Here is a 16,804-nt window from a genome sequence, read left to right on the forward strand (position 1 = left end):
ACTGCAGAGCGAGGGAGCTGGACCCAGGGAGCCAGAGGAGTCAGCACCGACTCAGCCAGACCCCAGCTCCCACGGTCCGGTGCCTGAGCCTCTGGAAAGCGCAGACAGCCCTCCCCCCATGCCCGCTGATGCCAAGGGCACACAGGAAGGGTCGTGGGTGACCGATGCTGGAGTGCGTGGCAGGTGGGGGTGCTCTGCTGTCCACTGTACACGCCCAGGGAGTGTGTCCTGCGAGCGCTTTGTGGTCAAGCAGGGCCCCTGGGTCACACAGCAGCCGCCGGGCAGGCAGACACGCTCTGGCCACAGCAGCAGAGACACAGTCAGCCCCCAGGCCAGTCTCAGTGGGGTAAGGGCAGCAGAGCCCACCCACCCCGAGCCAGGAGGTGGCCTCCTGCAGCTGGGCTTCGTCCACCCCAGGCTTGCCCTGCCCTCCGTTACCCGGGGCAACAATTCCACAGAGCCACCTTAAAACCCAAAGTGTCTCATTGTTATTTTTGGGCTGATTCCACCCTGGGTGGACTTCAAAGTTAGCAGCATCTGGGACAGCAGCGCAGTTTCCATGGCAACTGAATCCAGAGTACCCTTCTGCCTAGGGAGCGCAGAGCTGCTCCTCGCCTGCCCTTTAAACCAGCCCTCACGGCCCCCCCAGCCACCAGACCAGGGCAGGGGAGCCCCAGCCAGACCCACCTCTTCTGCTCCCCATGGCCTCACTCAGCACCTCCCTCCTGCTCCTGCTCCGGCTCCGGCTCCACTCCCCTCCCCAGCACTTGGGCCTGAGGGGCTGGGGTAAGGAGCTTTGCAGCCTCAGAGCCCCGCTGCACGGGGAGCCTCCCCTACCAGTGGAGAACGGGCACATGACGGGGACTCAGGACTCCTGGGTTCTAATCCTGGCCCCGGCCCTCCCCCCCATCCCATGGGGAGAGCACCGACCTGCCTGCCGGGCCAGGGGGGTCACTGATCAATGCATCCAGCCGTGCAGGGAAGGGGGCGGGAGCACCAGGGTCAGGCCGCGGCGAGTTTCCACCCCCATCCCCGTCCCTGTCCTGGGCCGAGGCGCTGCAGGCCCGGTGGGCTCACTGTTCTGGAGCCTGAACACACCGAAGCACAAGGTGCCCCAGGAGCGGGGCAGGGCCCTGCTTAGGTGCAGGGAAGCTCCCCCTTCCCTGCAGGCAGGAGGCGAGAGGGCGTTTTCTGAGCAGCAGCTGGAGAGCCCAGGGTGCCTAACACGGCCCCTCGGGGACAGGGGAGGGCTGCCCACGGGCTTCCTTCGCCTGCCACGAAGCCCCCACCCCAGGCCTGGGCATTCAGTGTGTAAAGGACCCGCCCAGGCCCATGTGTCCGGCACATGCAGCAGGGAACAGCGCTGCAGGGCTGGCTTGGATCCTGTGCCGAGACCCTGTGACTGGTGGGTGGGCTGTAACACCATCACGCCGGGGGCTCCCTGGAGCACGCAGCCCCCTCACCAGGACCACGGTTAATGGCGGCAGCAGGAGGGGGCTGGTCGGTCCCAGACTGGGCACTGCACCACGGAAGCCAGGCGCCGGAGAGGCAAAGGCCACCGTGAGCAGGGAGCACGAGGCCAGCAACGGGGGGGAGGGGGACAGACTGGCCAATGCTGCGCCATGGAGGGCCGCAGCCCAGGAGGGAGGCGTGACCCCCTCTCTCCCTCCCCTGGGAGGCGTTTGGATCCCACTGGGGGGCACAGCCACTCTCCCAGCTCGGGCCTCCAGCTGGTGCTGATCCAGGTCCAGAAGAGGCTACAGCAAATGTCTCTCTGTGAATGGGACCAGTGTTTTCCAGCTGGGAGCTCCTCCCCTCGGCGCGCCCAGCTGGTTCGGGCCCCTCCACCAGCCCCTGGAGCACACGGTGCTGCTTGCAGCGTGGCTGGGCAGCGCCTGCCTGTCGGGCAGCAAGCGGGAGCCCCAGCTCAATACATGGCCCGAGGGAGCTCACAAGCTGGCCGAGTGCCCCCAAGGGCACAGCGCAGCCTCCTGGCGGGCACCACAGCCCAGTGCCCATGGGAGAGAGCTCGGCTCCTGCAAGGCTGGGCTCCCCGTGCACAGCAGGGTTTGCTGCCATTGGCAAGGCCAGACAGGGCTGAGCGGGCTGGGCTGGCTGGGGCTCCGGAGGCGCCCAGGGAATCCAGGCTGCCATTCACCTCTCCTAAGGCTCAGGAGTGGGTGAGGCGGGCGACCAAGCCCCTCCAAGCTCCCCAACCCAGGTGGCCTGCGGGCGCAGCAGGGATGATGTCTCGTCCCTGGGCGGCTGCTGGGGAGCCAGCACCCCGATGCTCGGCCACACGGATGCTGCGGCACACGCTAGGACAAACCCCTCACTGTCTTAACGCCTCCTGGACACAGCAGCCCGGCTGCTGCAGCGCAGGGCTGGAGAGAGAACCTGAGACACGCCATTGCCAGTGCCGCACTTGCAGGGCTCTGCTCCCTGCCAGGCCCTCCATGGCCTGGCTCTGCCGAGCATCGGCACAGCCTCTGAGCCAGAGGGCCCCAGCCACAGAGCAGGGGCAGTGGAGAGCAGCAGGGAGCATCCTCCCATGCAGCCTGAACTGCGGCCAGTGAACAGGGAGCTTGGCCAAACAGACATCAAAGCCGCCCTGGGCCAGAGCAGAGAGATTCCCTCTTCAGGAGATTATGGACTCACCACTAAGCCGGGGACTGGGGCCCGTCTGCAGTTCCCTGCCGCCCTGCGAGGGCGCTTGGCATGTCGCTGAGATGGGATGGGTTCTGCCCGGGGCTCAGAGCTCCCCACACACAATGCCGGGGCTCTGCCAGCATCAACCGCCCCTGCCACCCCCTGCCCAAAGCTGCCACTCTTCTGCTCCCACTCCTCCTACCCAGCGCCATCTTCAGCACACTGCCCTTCCCTCAACCTCTCCCAGCTGCACAGCCCACCCCCACGGCTAGTGCCTGCCTCACCCAGTGCAGCAGCCACCCGCCAGATCTCTGACTAATCCATTTTGCTTTCCAAGATCCCCCAGCCCCATCGCAGCTCACACCTCTCCGCCCGCTGCAGAGAGCCCCTCACCGCTGACATCAGCTGCTACACAGGCCTCAACCCTTCACGGCCTGCAGCTGCCACATCGACAGACTGCAGCCAATGACACTCAGCTCTGAGACTGCTGCCTGGGCACGGCCACGCCTGGGCTCGGGGGCTCGCCAGGTCATGGGTTCGGGGCAGGGGAGCCTGGGCCTGGGGGTCAGGGCTGGCAGGGATCAGCCTGGGGACTGGGGTTTGGAGGGGGATCAGCCTGGGGACTGGAGTTCAGTGAGCGGGAGGGTTGGCCTGTTTTACACTGGCTTTTCCCTGTGTACTGATCCTGACCCAGAACACCCCAGGGCATCAGCACCAAGACACCCCAGAACCCCCTTTGAATGGAGCCAGGGCTCTGCTGGCAGGGTACGTACCCAGGCAGCTGTGTCCGTAGTGCACCATGAAGTCCGCCCCGAGGGCCCTGGCAGTGTAGTCATCCACACAGCACGCGCCGTACGTCACGTCTCCCATCACCACCACCTCGGCACCAGTGAACCTGTGGGGAGAGCAGGAGGGGCAGCATGAGGCCAGCGCTGGGCTAGTGGTAGGGAGAGATGCACCAGGAGGCCTGGGGCTGTGCCGCCACATGAGTCCGGAGGGTGGGTGGGTGTGTGCGTGCGTGAAAAACAGGCTGCTTGGTGGCCAGGGCCAAACCCTCATGCACTTGCCTCAGGGCTGGGGTGATACCTGCCTGGCTGAAGGCTCGTTTTCAGCCTAGTCTGACTGCAGACCCGGCCTCAGCGAGCCACAGGAAACCACGAACGTGTTCCATGGCCTGTCCGTTAACTCCACTGCCCCGGCTTGGCATGAGGACCCCTCCCCCCAGGGCACGGGGACCCTCTCCCCTCAGCCCTGAGCCAAGGAGCTCACAACAGCAGGGTGAGAAAGGGGCCTCCCCGACCCCAGTGCTGGGCTCCTGGCAGCAGGACGGGGAAGGGCTCACACGGGGGGAGCTGGGGTCAGGTGCTAAGGCACGTCGGAGCCCAGCAGAGCCTGCTCCAGGTGAGCGTCTCCCCATGGCCATTCCCTGACCGGCACTGCTGCCTCCGATCCCCGTGCAGGGCAGCACAGCAGGGCAGGGGCAAGCGCCAGGCTCCCACGTCCTGCCATGGATTGCAGCCGCTGCAAGCCTGCCCCACAGGGGACCAGGACAGGCAGCGGGTACTCCTCGAGATGGCACCACCATTACACTGGAGAGAGGTAATCCACCCCTTCAATTGGGTAAAGCTGTTTGCAATTCAGAGGATTATCTGCTCATCAGATATTACGCTGCCAGCTTCCCAACATACCAGGACGGGGAGAGGAGAGGCGAGGCACTGTCAGTCTCCCGCCAGCATATCCTGGGGACGCCAAGCCTCCTGGAACAAACGCAGCACGAGCCAAGCAGCAGCCAGGGTGAGCCCGAGTGGAAAGTGACAGACCTCCATTCATGTGGGAGAGCTGCTTCCAGGATCCCAGCCCTGGCCCCCTCTATCCCGTCCCGCCAGCTCCCCAGCCAGGCCACAGCCCCACTTGGAGCAGGGGCTCAGATTTGATCAAGCCCATGTGTTTGAGGGAGCAGCGCTGGCTTCACCTCTGCATGGCTCCTGTCAACTGTGCCCACCCCACGCCTGGCACTGCTGGAAGGGTCTGAACGCCATCCCTGCTCAGCCTGCATACCCAAGGCTCCCCGTGTCCCCTGCATCCAGCATGCCAATGGCACCTCACTCTTGTGTCTGTGGGGAGCAGACTGGGGCCCTCTCCACTCGCAGAGAGGGTCCCAGGCACTGGCCCACATGAAGCACTGGCCCATTAGAGGAGCATCTGCTGCTTAGGTGGCACCTGGAGAGAACTGTGAGTCACACAGCTCCCTGTCAGCGCTTGCCTTCTGCTCCTGGAACGAGCCTCAGCGGAGGAAAAGCGTGCCCAGCTCCCAGTCCCACACAGCCGGAGCAGAGCCAGGAAGAGCAGCCATCCGGCTGGCACCCACGAGGCCAGGGTGGGGCGGCTTGTGACAGGCCTGGTGCCAGAGGCAGAGGCTGGTCTGTGATTTAAAGACGCCACCTCTGTAGGTATTTTATTGCACCAGTCCAGGGATTATTAGCTTGGCCGCATGCCCGGGGAGCTGCTGTGGTATTTTAATTAGGAAAGCAGGTATTGTAATGACAAAGCCCCCGCCTGGAGGGGCTGGTTAAACCATATGCTAATTCCTTATTTACATCAGGTTTCACTGAGCACTTGCAGGAGCGGCTCTCCTCCTATCTCACTGCACCACCTCCTCCAGCCTGGCCTCCCCCACGGGCTGGCCTCACTGCCAGCACAGCGGGCTGGCCCAGCTGCCGGTGCTGGGCAAGGAGACGGATCGGGAGGGCCCATCTCACAGCGAGGGGCTCAGTCTGCGCAGCTCCCGGGCGGCTCTGCTTAGGGAGCCAGCTGCGGTGCTTCCTGACATGGCCGAGACCCCACGCTCCAGTGGGACCCCCTCTCAGGCAGGACCAGCCCACGCTGAGTCCAGCAGCGGCCGAGGGGAAGGCCCGACAGCCCAGCCCAGCCCTTTGGGCCGTTCCCAGGACCCCTGCAGGCAGCGGTGGTGCAGTCTCCAAGTCACCCAGCCCCAGGAGGCTGAGGAGGATGCCGTGACAGGCCAGTGGTGCCTCTCGCTGTCTCATTCCAACCCACAGACCACGGCCTGGGGGCTGTCGGATCCTGAGCGCCCAGCTCTCTGGGGCAAAGCAACTCACTGATGACCCCGATCAAACTCACACAGGGACTGGCTCCCAGGCTGCTCGGGCAGGGCCCCCAGCACGATGCCACACTGCGAATGCCGCCTGGAGAGCGGGGCAGGAAGCTCCGTACCACTCGAGAATAGAAACTGTGGGCAGATCCGGCCAGATGGCGGGGGGGAGAAATCGCAGCGCGTGCTGAATGTTAACAGCTCAATAGCATCCGTCAGCGCCGGGGCAGGGAAAGGGATCGTGTCTTCAGCAAGACCTTCCCTGCACACGCAGCAGCCCCCAGGCGTGGGGCAGCCCCTCCTCCTGCCCGGGGGACAAACAACCTTCTGCAGGGAACCCCCCAGTTCCTGTGCTGATGGAGGCGCCACTTCTGCTGGCTGGCACGCTGCAGCCCCGGGCCCAGAATGGCCTGGCGGGTGCTAGCGACCCTCAAACCAGTCTGTAAAAGGACAATGACACACAGTGTCACGCTCCTCTGCCCTGAAAGTTCCAGCTCCCGCAGCAAGGGGACTGCGGCCTTCCAGACACAGGGTGACAACTGCCACCCTCCCCCACAGCGCGCAGAAGGGGTGCCGGGCGAGGGGCACCCAGCAAACGGCTGCCCCTGACTCCAGGGGAGCCTCAGAGATTCCAGAACGCGGCTCTCGACCCCCAGCCAATCCGGACTCGTAGCCCCTCCTCTAATAAGTGGGGATGAAATTAACATGAATCAGACTCCACTTCTTGGACGGGCGGAGAGAGTGGGAAATTATTCATCTCCTTAAGATTCCGGATGGGGAGGTCTGACTCAGAGCGGCTGCCAGCTCTGCTTAATATTTTATAGATTAAAATGTATGCAAATTGGCCCAAGCCCCAGAGAAAGTCCCTGGGGGTGCAGAGCAAGAAAGTGAAACAGCAACGGGGGGGCAGGGGAGCAGGCTGGGGACCTGCCCTGAGTACCCAGCCTCCCCCCCCCCCCCGGCTCTGCGACTCCCAGAGGAGTGGGGGGGGAGCAGGCCGGGGACCTGCCCTGAGTACCCAGCCCCCCCCCCCGGCTCTGCGACTCCCAGAGGAGTGGGGGGGGGGGAGCAGGCGGGGGACCGGCCCTTAGTACCCCGCCCCCCCCCCCCCCGCTCTGCGACTCCCAGAGGAGTGGGGGGGGAGCAGGCCGGGGACCTGCCCTGAGTACCCAGCCCCCCCCCACCCCCGGCTCTGTGACTCCCAGAGGAGTGGGTGGGGGGCAGGCTGGGGACCTGCCCTGAGTACCCAGCCCCCCCCCCACCCCCGGCTCTGTGACTCCCAGAGGAGTGGGTGGGGGGCAGGCCGGGGACCTGCCCTGAGTCCCCAGCCCCCCCGAGCCGCGGCTCTGCGACTGCCCCAGCCTGGGAGCAGGACACGGCTATGGGGCTGGGGGTGCAGCGGCAGGAGGGGCACATGGCCCAGCGAGGAAGGACAGTCCAGCCTCGCCCACCCCTGCTCAGAGTGGGAGGGGAGCAGGACCCTGCTGGTCCCAAGCCCCATGCTCGTGCTCCTGCCTGTGCCCTGGCCCAGCATGGAGACTGCGGCGTGGGGACAGCTGATGGCAGCTGGAGCAATAACCATCTCCCAAGACAGATCCCAGGCGAGGGCCAGAGGCTCCCCTGGCTGTTTCAATCACTGCGGTGCTGCCACCGCCTGCCCAAGCCTTTCATCCAGCTACAGAGGAAGGAAACCACCTGAACTGACCCAGTGCAGAGCAGACCCACCTCACGCCCTGCGACCGGCGCCAGCCCCACCTGCTCTATGCCAGGCCTGGGGCTGAGGGCAGTGGGCCAGGGCACCCCACTGAGTATCAACCCACCTGCCAGGAGCCTGCTGCTCTCCGGCCACAACAGCAGCGGTGCCCTGAATTATACAGCACAGCCCACCCCCTCCCAGCACAGCCTCTCCCACCCACTCAGCAGGGAGCTCATGAATATTGAACACTCGGGGAGGTTATTCATCTTCCAGCTCAGTGTGGAAAACCTCCCAGCCTGCGCATTTCTCTCCTCTTCCAGCTCAGTCCCTATCTCCTCCCAAGGGCCATTCAGCACAGACAGACCTGCCCCGAGCAGCCCCCAGGTACCTCCGACACCGGCCTGGGGGCGAGTGCATCACAACCCCAACTCAGGGGCTGCTGCCCGCCCAGCGCCCTGCCTAGAGGGCAGCCGGGCGGATTTCCAGGCAGAGGAGAAGAGGGAGCTCAGAGCTACATGCACTAGGACAGGGCCGGCCACTAGCCGTGGCACCGCTGCTCTCGCTCAGGCTGCTCTGACTGCAGTTCTGCTTTTCACACCAGTCCCCAAAGCAGCTCCTGATCCCTTGGCTTATGGCGGCTGGGTGCCCTCCGGGGGCAAGCATGGCCGGGTGAGCTTCAGCGCACTCCTGGGAGCAGCAGGGTGAACATGCAGACCCAGGAAGCAGCCACCCAACCCAACACGCTCAGGTTGAAAAGCGGTTTAACCAGGGCACACAACAGATACCCAGAGTCCTGGGCTGGCGGCCACTCGGACAACACAGCCCTGTGCCGGGCCTGGCTAGGGCTGCCAGGTGTCCGGTTTTCAACCAGACCCTCCCCAGCCTGGTAACAATGAGCAAGAGAGTGAGGGTGGGGAGAGCGAACGACGGTGGGGGGATGGAGTGAGCAGAGAGGGGCCTTGGAGAAGCGGCAGGGCAGGGGTGTTCGGTTGTGCGCAGCTGGAAAGTTGGCCACACAGCAGGGCCGAGAAATTAGTCAGCCCAACCCTGGCCCCAGAACAGACAGCCTGGCTGGACCCTCCTGCCCCCCCAGTGCAGACTCGCTCCAGATACCCGTTTAGAGCTCCCCATCCCATGCCAAGGGCACCGCTGCCCCATCCCTACTCACCCTCTCCTCCGCCGCCCCCCAGCAGCCCGCAGTGAGCATACACCCTCCACCTGGCACGTCTCTCCCGGTGGTGCCCAGGGCGGCTGGAGCTGAGCTCTCACGAGCGGCTCCGCGTTTCACTGTGACTCCTGCTAATCGGGGCACTGGGCTCTGCTGCTCAGGCAGGCTGGGAGATAGCGTTGAGAGCGACTGGGGCCTGGGGCTCCCGAGGACAAGGCCAGAAACGGGGGACCGGGCACTGCAGGCTGGGGTGGGGCCTGGAGTCCATCCTGCTCCCCTTGTGGCCGCCCAGGGCCTCTCCCTCCATGTACTAACGCCACCGTGCTGTGCCAGGTAGGGTGAGAGCGACTGGCCCCAGCCACTGCAGAGCGAGCCAGCACTGCAGCTGGACGGGGATGCAGGAAGCCAGGCCAGGACGAATACCGAGAGCCCCTGAGGCAGGGCCGGTGCAGGAGCCGACAGCATGGGGGGGGGCTCTGGGGAACTAACACACATGGCCAGGGTATATGGTGGGTTAGTGGCTGATTACAAGGTACAGGACCATTTGCCCGGCCTGGGACACCTGGGCACAGTGACGGGGGAGGAGGGGGGGCTGAATCCCACAGCAGGGGAGAGCCGGGCACGGGGGCAGGGCCTGGGACAGGCCAGGCAGTGGGGAGCCCGCCAGGCCCCACGTGCACGGGAGCTCGGGTGTGATGGGCTCCAGGGTGCAAACACCTCACTGGGGTCCTCCCCATCTCCCCCCAGGCGCGTGCTGGCTGGAAGGTCCTGGACAGTGGATTCCCTACTAGAGAACCAGAGAAAAATGTATTTCATTAGCGGGGAGCTAGTCACCAAGCCACATTAACAGGCTTCCAACTTCATTAGCACAGGCAGGCTGCATGTAATTAAAATAATGAGCTTGCAATTTTACTGCAAACGGCTTTGGAACAGCGCTGCTGCAGCTGGGCAATTACAATCTGTGCGCGGAGCCTGGCACCGAGACGGCCCCAGAGCATCTGCAGGCTGCAAGTGGGTCATGCTGCGAGACGGGCCCGCCCAGAGTCCGGCTGGCACAACCCCATCACCCTCCCTGCAGGCGGAGGAGCCCTGGCTCTGCACCCACACCCGCTTAGAGCCCCCAACCTTCCTCCCCACCCGGGGCGGGGGGGTCACCCCTCTGGTACCTACACGAGGGCCCTGCATGGGGGCCCCTCTCCAGCAGCCTGCACGACACCCAGGATGAGCCTGCGCTGGGCGAGCTGGGCCAGAAAAGCCTTTGCCACTTCTACTGTGTGCAGGAGCCTCCAGGCCCAGTGTCCCAGAGGGGACTTGAGATCCCCGCAGCCACCTGGGTCAGTCCAGGACCAGGCCTCACCCTCAGCACGGGAGCTGCAGCAGTGCAGTGCTCCCCTGTGCGGCTCCCACCCAGCCAGGCAGCGCACAGCGGAAGGGGAGCACAGAGAAGCACGAGGGGCAGGCGTGCGGGCACAGGCGGCTCCTGCTGGCCAGAGGCTGAGGGAGAGGAGAGCCTGGCAGGGCAGGGTGTGACTAGAACTGATCTGCCACGGATAGGAGCAAGCTCTCAGCACAACGCCAGTGTCGGGGCTTGGTGGTTCCAGAGCCCAAGGCACCGGGCCGGACTCACCCCTCGCCCCCGGGACCATCCCCGCCCTGCGCCATCACCCCCAGCACTGGGGTCTGCGGCATCTCCAGTGAAGTGAGAACTTCATTCCGTCTTAACGATGCTGTTGTGTGGTTAATGACGGTAATTAAAGTCCCCAGCACAGCCCAGCCCAGCCCAGCCCAGCCCAGCCCGCGCGTTGGGAACAGTTCAGCGCCATCAGCGAGCTGGGCCGTGGGCCCGGGGAACAGGACAGCACAGCATGACTCAGCAGGGCCACGCACAGGGACACCTGGCAGGGGCAGGAGCTGCTGTCAGCTCCGGGGCCAGGGGAAAGTGGGCACGTGCCCCAGAAAATCCCTCCAGCCCCTCTCCAGCCAGGCGCCCAGGCTGCAGAGTAACTCCTGGCCAGCACAGTGCTAGCGAGCTCCGGACACTTGCTCAGCCCTGGCCACACCTCTGCCCTAGCACATCCGCCCTGGTGTCTGACGCGGAGCCCCGGGCTGGGAGGGCCGACGGGCCCCAGGAGGCCGCACCAAGTGGCTGAGGCGTCTCAGAGAGTTTCAGACGCAAGCCGGTTGTCAGAAGCTTTTTTGCTCCTCATTATCTCCCTTTCCTGGTTTGCGGGGCCTTTCAAGCTGCGCCAGAGCCGTTTGCCGCTCTGCACGCGCCAGCCAGGGCCCGTTCCCAGCAAGCGCAGACCCTGCATGAGACACTTAACTCTTCACTGCCCACCAGCGACAACGTGACTTCGCTGGGCCCCTTGCAGTCTCCAGCCAGCGCACGGGGAGGGACGGATGGACAGTGGATGCCCATCAAGATGCATGAGCTCCCTGCCCCAGGCTCACCCCACCCAAGGGCTGCGGGCTGCCCGCCCCGCCCCGCCGTCCAACTGCTAACACACAACATGCGCCCCCAGCTGCTGCCTCCCACCCCCCTGTCGTCCAGCACGCTGTGTGGGGCACTATGGGGCAGAGTCCATTACAATGCAGGGCCCAGGGCCAGCCCGTGTGCAACACCGCAGTGAGCGCCCATCGTCCCCCCAGCCCCTGCACCCCTAGAGAAAGGAGCTGCCAAATTCTCCTCTCCCGCCCCACTTGCCATCCAGCGCTGCAGGACTCCGGGGCCATCATGAAACATTTGGGCTGCTCCACCGATTGTGCTGCATGGGGGCCCTGCCACGGGACACAGGGCTTACGCTGCCCATGCAGAGCCCTCTCCCCTCAGGGCTGGGACAGTGGGAGCACCAGCTGGCAGCCCAGCAACACAGAGAGCAGCAGGGCTGGGCCACCCCTCCCAGGACAGAGGTGAAAGGGGCCTTCGCAGGCCCATGGAGTTCCCCAACCCCAGAGGACAATCTGCAGCTGTCTCCTGCCTGCTCAGAGAGGCCAGTGTGTTAAGAGGAGGGATGGCCGGGGTGGCGGAGAGAGCTGGGGAGCCCAGGTTCCTGTCAGGGCTGCAGGGGTCCCCTGCGATTACCAGGAGTTGGTCACACTGAGAGAAGAGACAGGGATTAGCAACCGCAGCCCCTAACGCTTGGAGCTTATTAACAGGGAATCAAGAGCCCAGCTGCTGAGCCTGCTCCAGCGCCTGCCCAGAGCCCATGCTGCCCCCCTAGCAGGGAACTGGCTCTCCGGTCACTCAGGCCTGGGCACACAGCTCCCCAAGGCACGCAGAGCAGGGGCTGATCCAGCTGGGGGCTGGCTGGGTAGAATCATGCACCCGCCAGCCTGAGTGGGGACCCGGGCAGGGATCTGCTGTACACGCCTCTCCAGCAGCTGCCTGGCCAAGCTCCTGCAGGGCTGACTCGCACACTCCCCCCACACCGCCCTCCAGGGACCAAATCGCATCAGCCCTGATAAACGGAGCCAATTTGGAACTTTCAGAGATAACTTCATGATGCGATTTCCAGCAGGCAGCAGCCCTGGCAGCTCAGCGGGAACAGCGCCGCAGCACACAGGGCAGCAGCGAGCTGAGGACACCACAGCTCCCAGAGGTGCTCAGAGCACGGCCCGGCCTGTGACTGACAGAGACCTCGACTCAGCCACAGCCGCATGGCGCTCACAGCACTGCGGGCAGCCCGGCCCAGCGGGGTCAGCATCCCACAACCTCGCCCCTGGGCCCGGCCCAACGCAGCGAGGTCACAGCCCAGCACTGAGTCCTGCATTTAAGCCAGTCGTTAGGGTGCTGAGCTCTGCAGGCTCTGCTCTCGCTCCAGCCATTCTGGGCGAAGCTCCTGCTCCTTGCACGGAGAAGTGCAGTTTGTTAGGAAGCAGATAACAAAGACAAACCTATTAACACTAATTAACGAGGCCTTGCACCAATCAATTCTGTACATGTGCTGTACATTTCAAAGCTCCATGCTCAGTCTGTCACGGGGCAGCTGCGGTACTGGGCTGACTGTGTCTTCATGTAGCTCACAGGCCCCCGGGCGCAGCCAAGCCCTAACGGGCCAGGCTCTGGGGCCACAGGAGGGACAGCTGCAGCCTGATCTCAGAGTCCCAGCCCACTGGAAGAGATGCAAGCCCCTCCCCTTCACGCTGCCCAGTCTGAGCCACCAGCCCCCTTCTCCCCACAGAACCTCACATTCATCTCTCGCACTTGGGCCCTTCCCCACAGCTGGCACTGGGAGAGCCTCGGCATCCCTCTCCCCCGCCCCCATGACAGCGCAGGCCCCTCCAGCTAGCCGGAGCTGACAGCAGCAGGACGGCGAAGGCTAAGGGGGCTACCAGGAGGGCTGTGCTGGAGCAGGGGCTTAGAGCAGATGCCTCTGGCTGTGGGTGGCAGAAGCAGCCCTGCACCGGGCGCAGAGTCCATGTCCGGGACATCTCCCATGGCCAGAGCCTACACAGCACGTGCTCCGGCGTCCCAACACTGGGGCTACTGCACCCCAATGTGCTGCCCCCCGTTGCTTTTCCCAGGGAAAGTCGTTCCTTCCCGGATCCGTGCAGCTTGACCAATCAGTGCGCCTGTGGCAGGCACGGAAGATGCCTGTATTGTGCAGATACCATCCATTCCTCTGTCGGACTGTGCACGCTGGCTGCTGCATGGTGACAAAGGAGCAATTCCAGTGGGACGGACAGGACAGGAGGGCAGGACTCAGGCAGCCCCTCGGAGAGCCACCCAGACATCTCGGATCCCAGGTACAGATTCAGCCACTCGCTACGGCACAAAATAGCTATAGGACTGTGGGGGCTCAAGGTCTGAGCTCCACCCTCCCACCTGGGGCTTCAGAGCCCAGCTCCAGCTGGAATATCTCCATGGCTATTTTCAGCCCTGTAGCGTGAGGCTGGGTCTGCAAACCAGGCCCTGCCCCTTGCTGCCCTGGCTGGTTGGGTAGAGGTACCACTCGGACTTGGTACCACACGTTTCGATTAAAAAACTAGAATAATACAAACCTGCTGTGGCCCTCGCTAAACACCCTGGCTGAAAATAGGGCACCATCATCAAGCGGGGGTGTTGCTAGTGGGCCCCATAGGGATGGGTTCTTGTCCTTACGCTATTTAACATTTTCATCAATGACTTGGAAGACGACAAACTCCTTGCCGAGAAAGTCTGCAGCCGAGACAAGGATCGGGCAATAATGGAGCACAGGTCACTGATACAGCGTGATCAGGATCGCTCGGTAATCTGAGTTTCACTATGGTTGAATGCGAAGTCCTACATCTAAACACAGGCCGTCTTCACAGGCTGGGGGCTCTCTCCTGGGAAGCAGGGACAGACGTGGGAGTCGCACTGGAGAGGTGCTGAACATCAGCTCCCAATGCAACACCGTAGCCAAAAAGGCTAACGTGATCCTTGGAAGCACACACACGGGATCCGAAGGAGCAGGGAGGTTATTTTACCTCTGTGTTTGGCACTGGTGCAACCACTGCTGGAATCCTGAGTCCAGTTCAAGTGCCCACAGTTCAAGGAGGACATTGATAAACTGGAGAGGGGTCAGAGAAGAGCCATGAGAAGATTAAAGGATTAGAAAACCTGCCTTATAGTGATAGACTCAAGGAGCTCAATCTTTTAACTTGGAGAGAAGGTTCAGGGGTGACGATCACGGTCTGTGAGTACCCACATGGGGAACAAACATAGATTATGGGCTCTGCAATCCGGCAGAGAAAGGTCTAACCCGAGCCAACGACTGGACGTTGAAGCCAGACATGTTTAGACTAGAATAAGGTGTAAGATTTTAGCTGTGAGGGTGATTAGTCACTGGAACAATTTCCCAAGAGACTTGGGGGATTCTCCAACCCTGGCCGTTTTCAAATCAAGACTGGCAGTTTTTCTGAAGGACACACTAATGAATTCAAGACAATCTCTGCTCTGGGTTGTGCAGGAGGTCAGACTACACCACCAGTGTTCCCTTCTTGCTTTATAATCGATCAATCCATTTCCCCCATGGGGACATAACCCGGTTTAAGCAGAGTCTGGAGACCCTGGCAGACCAGAAGCTTCGAGGGAGATAACAAGGGAAACCTTTGAAGAGCAGGGGGGAGGAGGGAGGCTGGGGTGTAGGTTGCTCCCCCAAAGCCCAGCAGCAGGGTGTCTGGATAAGCTGGCCCTACCTGGCTATAGAGACAGAGTCATGCTGCGATAACAGCCCTCTGTGGCGCTCCTCCAAGCTGGGGTGCTGTACCAACGAGCTGTTTGGTGCTGCTGGTCACGGCTCCTGCAGGGGAGTCTCACAGGGCCGCGCAATCCAGGCTGGGCATTCGCAGGGCACTGTGCCCAGCAGAGCGGGAGAATCGTAGCATCCGCTGGATGAGCGGCTCAGGGCCGGCGCCCTGGAGGGGATGCACGCAGACTGATGGGGGAATGGTGCAGGCAGCCCCCTACAGCCCTGTGGTGGCTGAGAGCTCAGCAGGGCCCATGCACTGCTCCACGGCCCAGTGCCCTGTGCTGGATGCTGCCTGCCCCCTGCACTCGTTTGTTCGGGCTCCTTGTCAGCCACCGTGATCAGCATTCAGCGCTTGTGTTCACACTGCCTCCTTTGATCCACACAGATGGCTCCAAGGCCCCCAGCCCACATGCTCCCCGCTCCCTGCCACCACCGCAGCCCGAGGCTCAGGGCACTGGGGTCCCCGCAGCGTGTTGGAGCTGAATCTGCTCAAAGGGAGCAGCCCCCTCCATCACATCCAGCCCAAAGAGCGCCGTGGCTGAGGGTGACCTCCCCTGTCTGCCGACCCCGGCACACTAGCTCCATCCAGCCCCCAGACAGCAGCCCGGCTCAGGTACCCCCAGCACCCGCCCCTCAGGACTCTGCACCAGTTCCCAGACCCCTTTACGGGGCTGCCCCTCGCTGCTCACCCCAAAGAGCACGGCTGCGGGCCACAGCACACGCCCTCCTGCAGGGCTCCATGCTGCCGGCTCCTTTCCCTCTTGTGCTCGGCAAGCTGCTCCCCGTCCACCCCAGCAGCAGCAAACACCTCACTGAGAATCCCAAACTCTGCTCCACACTGTCACAGGAGAGAGCCCATGGGGGCCCGAGGGGCCCCCTCCTGCCACGCTGGGAGCAGCCCCAGGGGCTTAGCCATGGCAGGAACATATGGGAGGTGCCAGGTGCTGGTCACAAGCAGGGACAGGGAATGCCCCCTGCTTACCTGCTGGGGGAGAGACGAAGGGGCTTTTCGAGGGGCTCGGAGCCCCAGCAATAGAAAGGATGTGGGTAACAGAAGCATCTGGGAACCCCCCATCCCTCACAGCATGGCTGGGGAGCAGACAGACAGATGCACCACACGAGAGACAGACAGATCGGCAGGGGCCCCGGGCTCCTCTTGGTGGTGCATTTGTAGTGACTACGGGCGCTCGGCGGTTCCTGTCACTAATGCAGCCAGATGCAGTGAGAATCCTTTAACAGATGTCAGCTCCACAACAGAGATAAACCTGAAACAAAGACATGGGGCGCGCAAGCGGTGATGGAAGAAAGGGCCCTGGGATCCCAGCAGCACTGGAGCACTTCCCTGAATTGTAATCCTTGTCTTCAAGGCACGGCGGTCCCTGGGCATGCTCCTGCTTAGCAATGAACTGGAGTGCTACCTCTGTGCACAGTGGAGTGGGAGCTTCCAGAGCCCCTCCCCTGCAAACCCTGCCAAGGACAGTGCAAGAGGCTCCTCACAGGGGGCAGGAAGGCAGAGCCCACCTGGGGGCCAAGGGGGTTTGTTAAACAGCATGTGTGTGTCCCTCCTTCAGGCGGGTTTCATGAACAAGAGCACGACCCGGACCCCAAGCCCACAAGGGCGGCAACGTCCCAAGCCACCCAGCAAGTCCGTGTTAACAGAAGAACCAGGTCTCATGACTCCTGGCCCTTTGCTCAGTGCAAGGCCCAGCTAACCACATGCCCAGCTAGCTGGCAGCCCCAGGATGCCCCCTCCGAGTACACGCCACGCTAGGGCCTTGACTCAGTCCAGACTGCAAGAGGAAGGGCATCCCCTGCGCTAGCCAGGCTCCCAGCCAAGCCCTGCCTTGTCAGCTCTCAAGCCTGAGAAGCGGTGGCTACAAGCCGCAATCGTCCTGCCACTGCCACCTCCCCTGGCTTAGGCCACATCTACATTGCAGCCTGTATTGGCAAAACCAATGTCGCTCAGG

At 63.2% G+C, this 16,804-nt stretch overlaps 1 protein-coding gene across 1 annotated transcript in view; it reads right to left on the minus strand.

The window, feature by feature from the left end:
- DPH1 (diphthamide biosynthesis 1) overlaps positions 1 to 16,804 on the minus strand; it is a 51,087-nt gene that overhangs the window by 21,851 nt on the left and 12,432 nt on the right. The window contains exon 4 of the mRNA XM_044993634.1: positions 3,423 to 3,544. Coding sequence (XP_044849569.1) covers positions 3,423 to 3,544 — 122 coding nt within the window. The remainder of the gene's footprint in view (positions 1 to 3,422; positions 3,545 to 16,804) is intronic.

The sequence above is a fragment of the Mauremys mutica genome, chromosome 19 (genome assembly GCF_020497125.1).
Source record: "Mauremys mutica isolate MM-2020 ecotype Southern chromosome 19, ASM2049712v1, whole genome shotgun sequence".
NCBI classification, from domain to species: Eukaryota; Metazoa; Chordata; order Testudines; family Geoemydidae; genus Mauremys; species Mauremys mutica.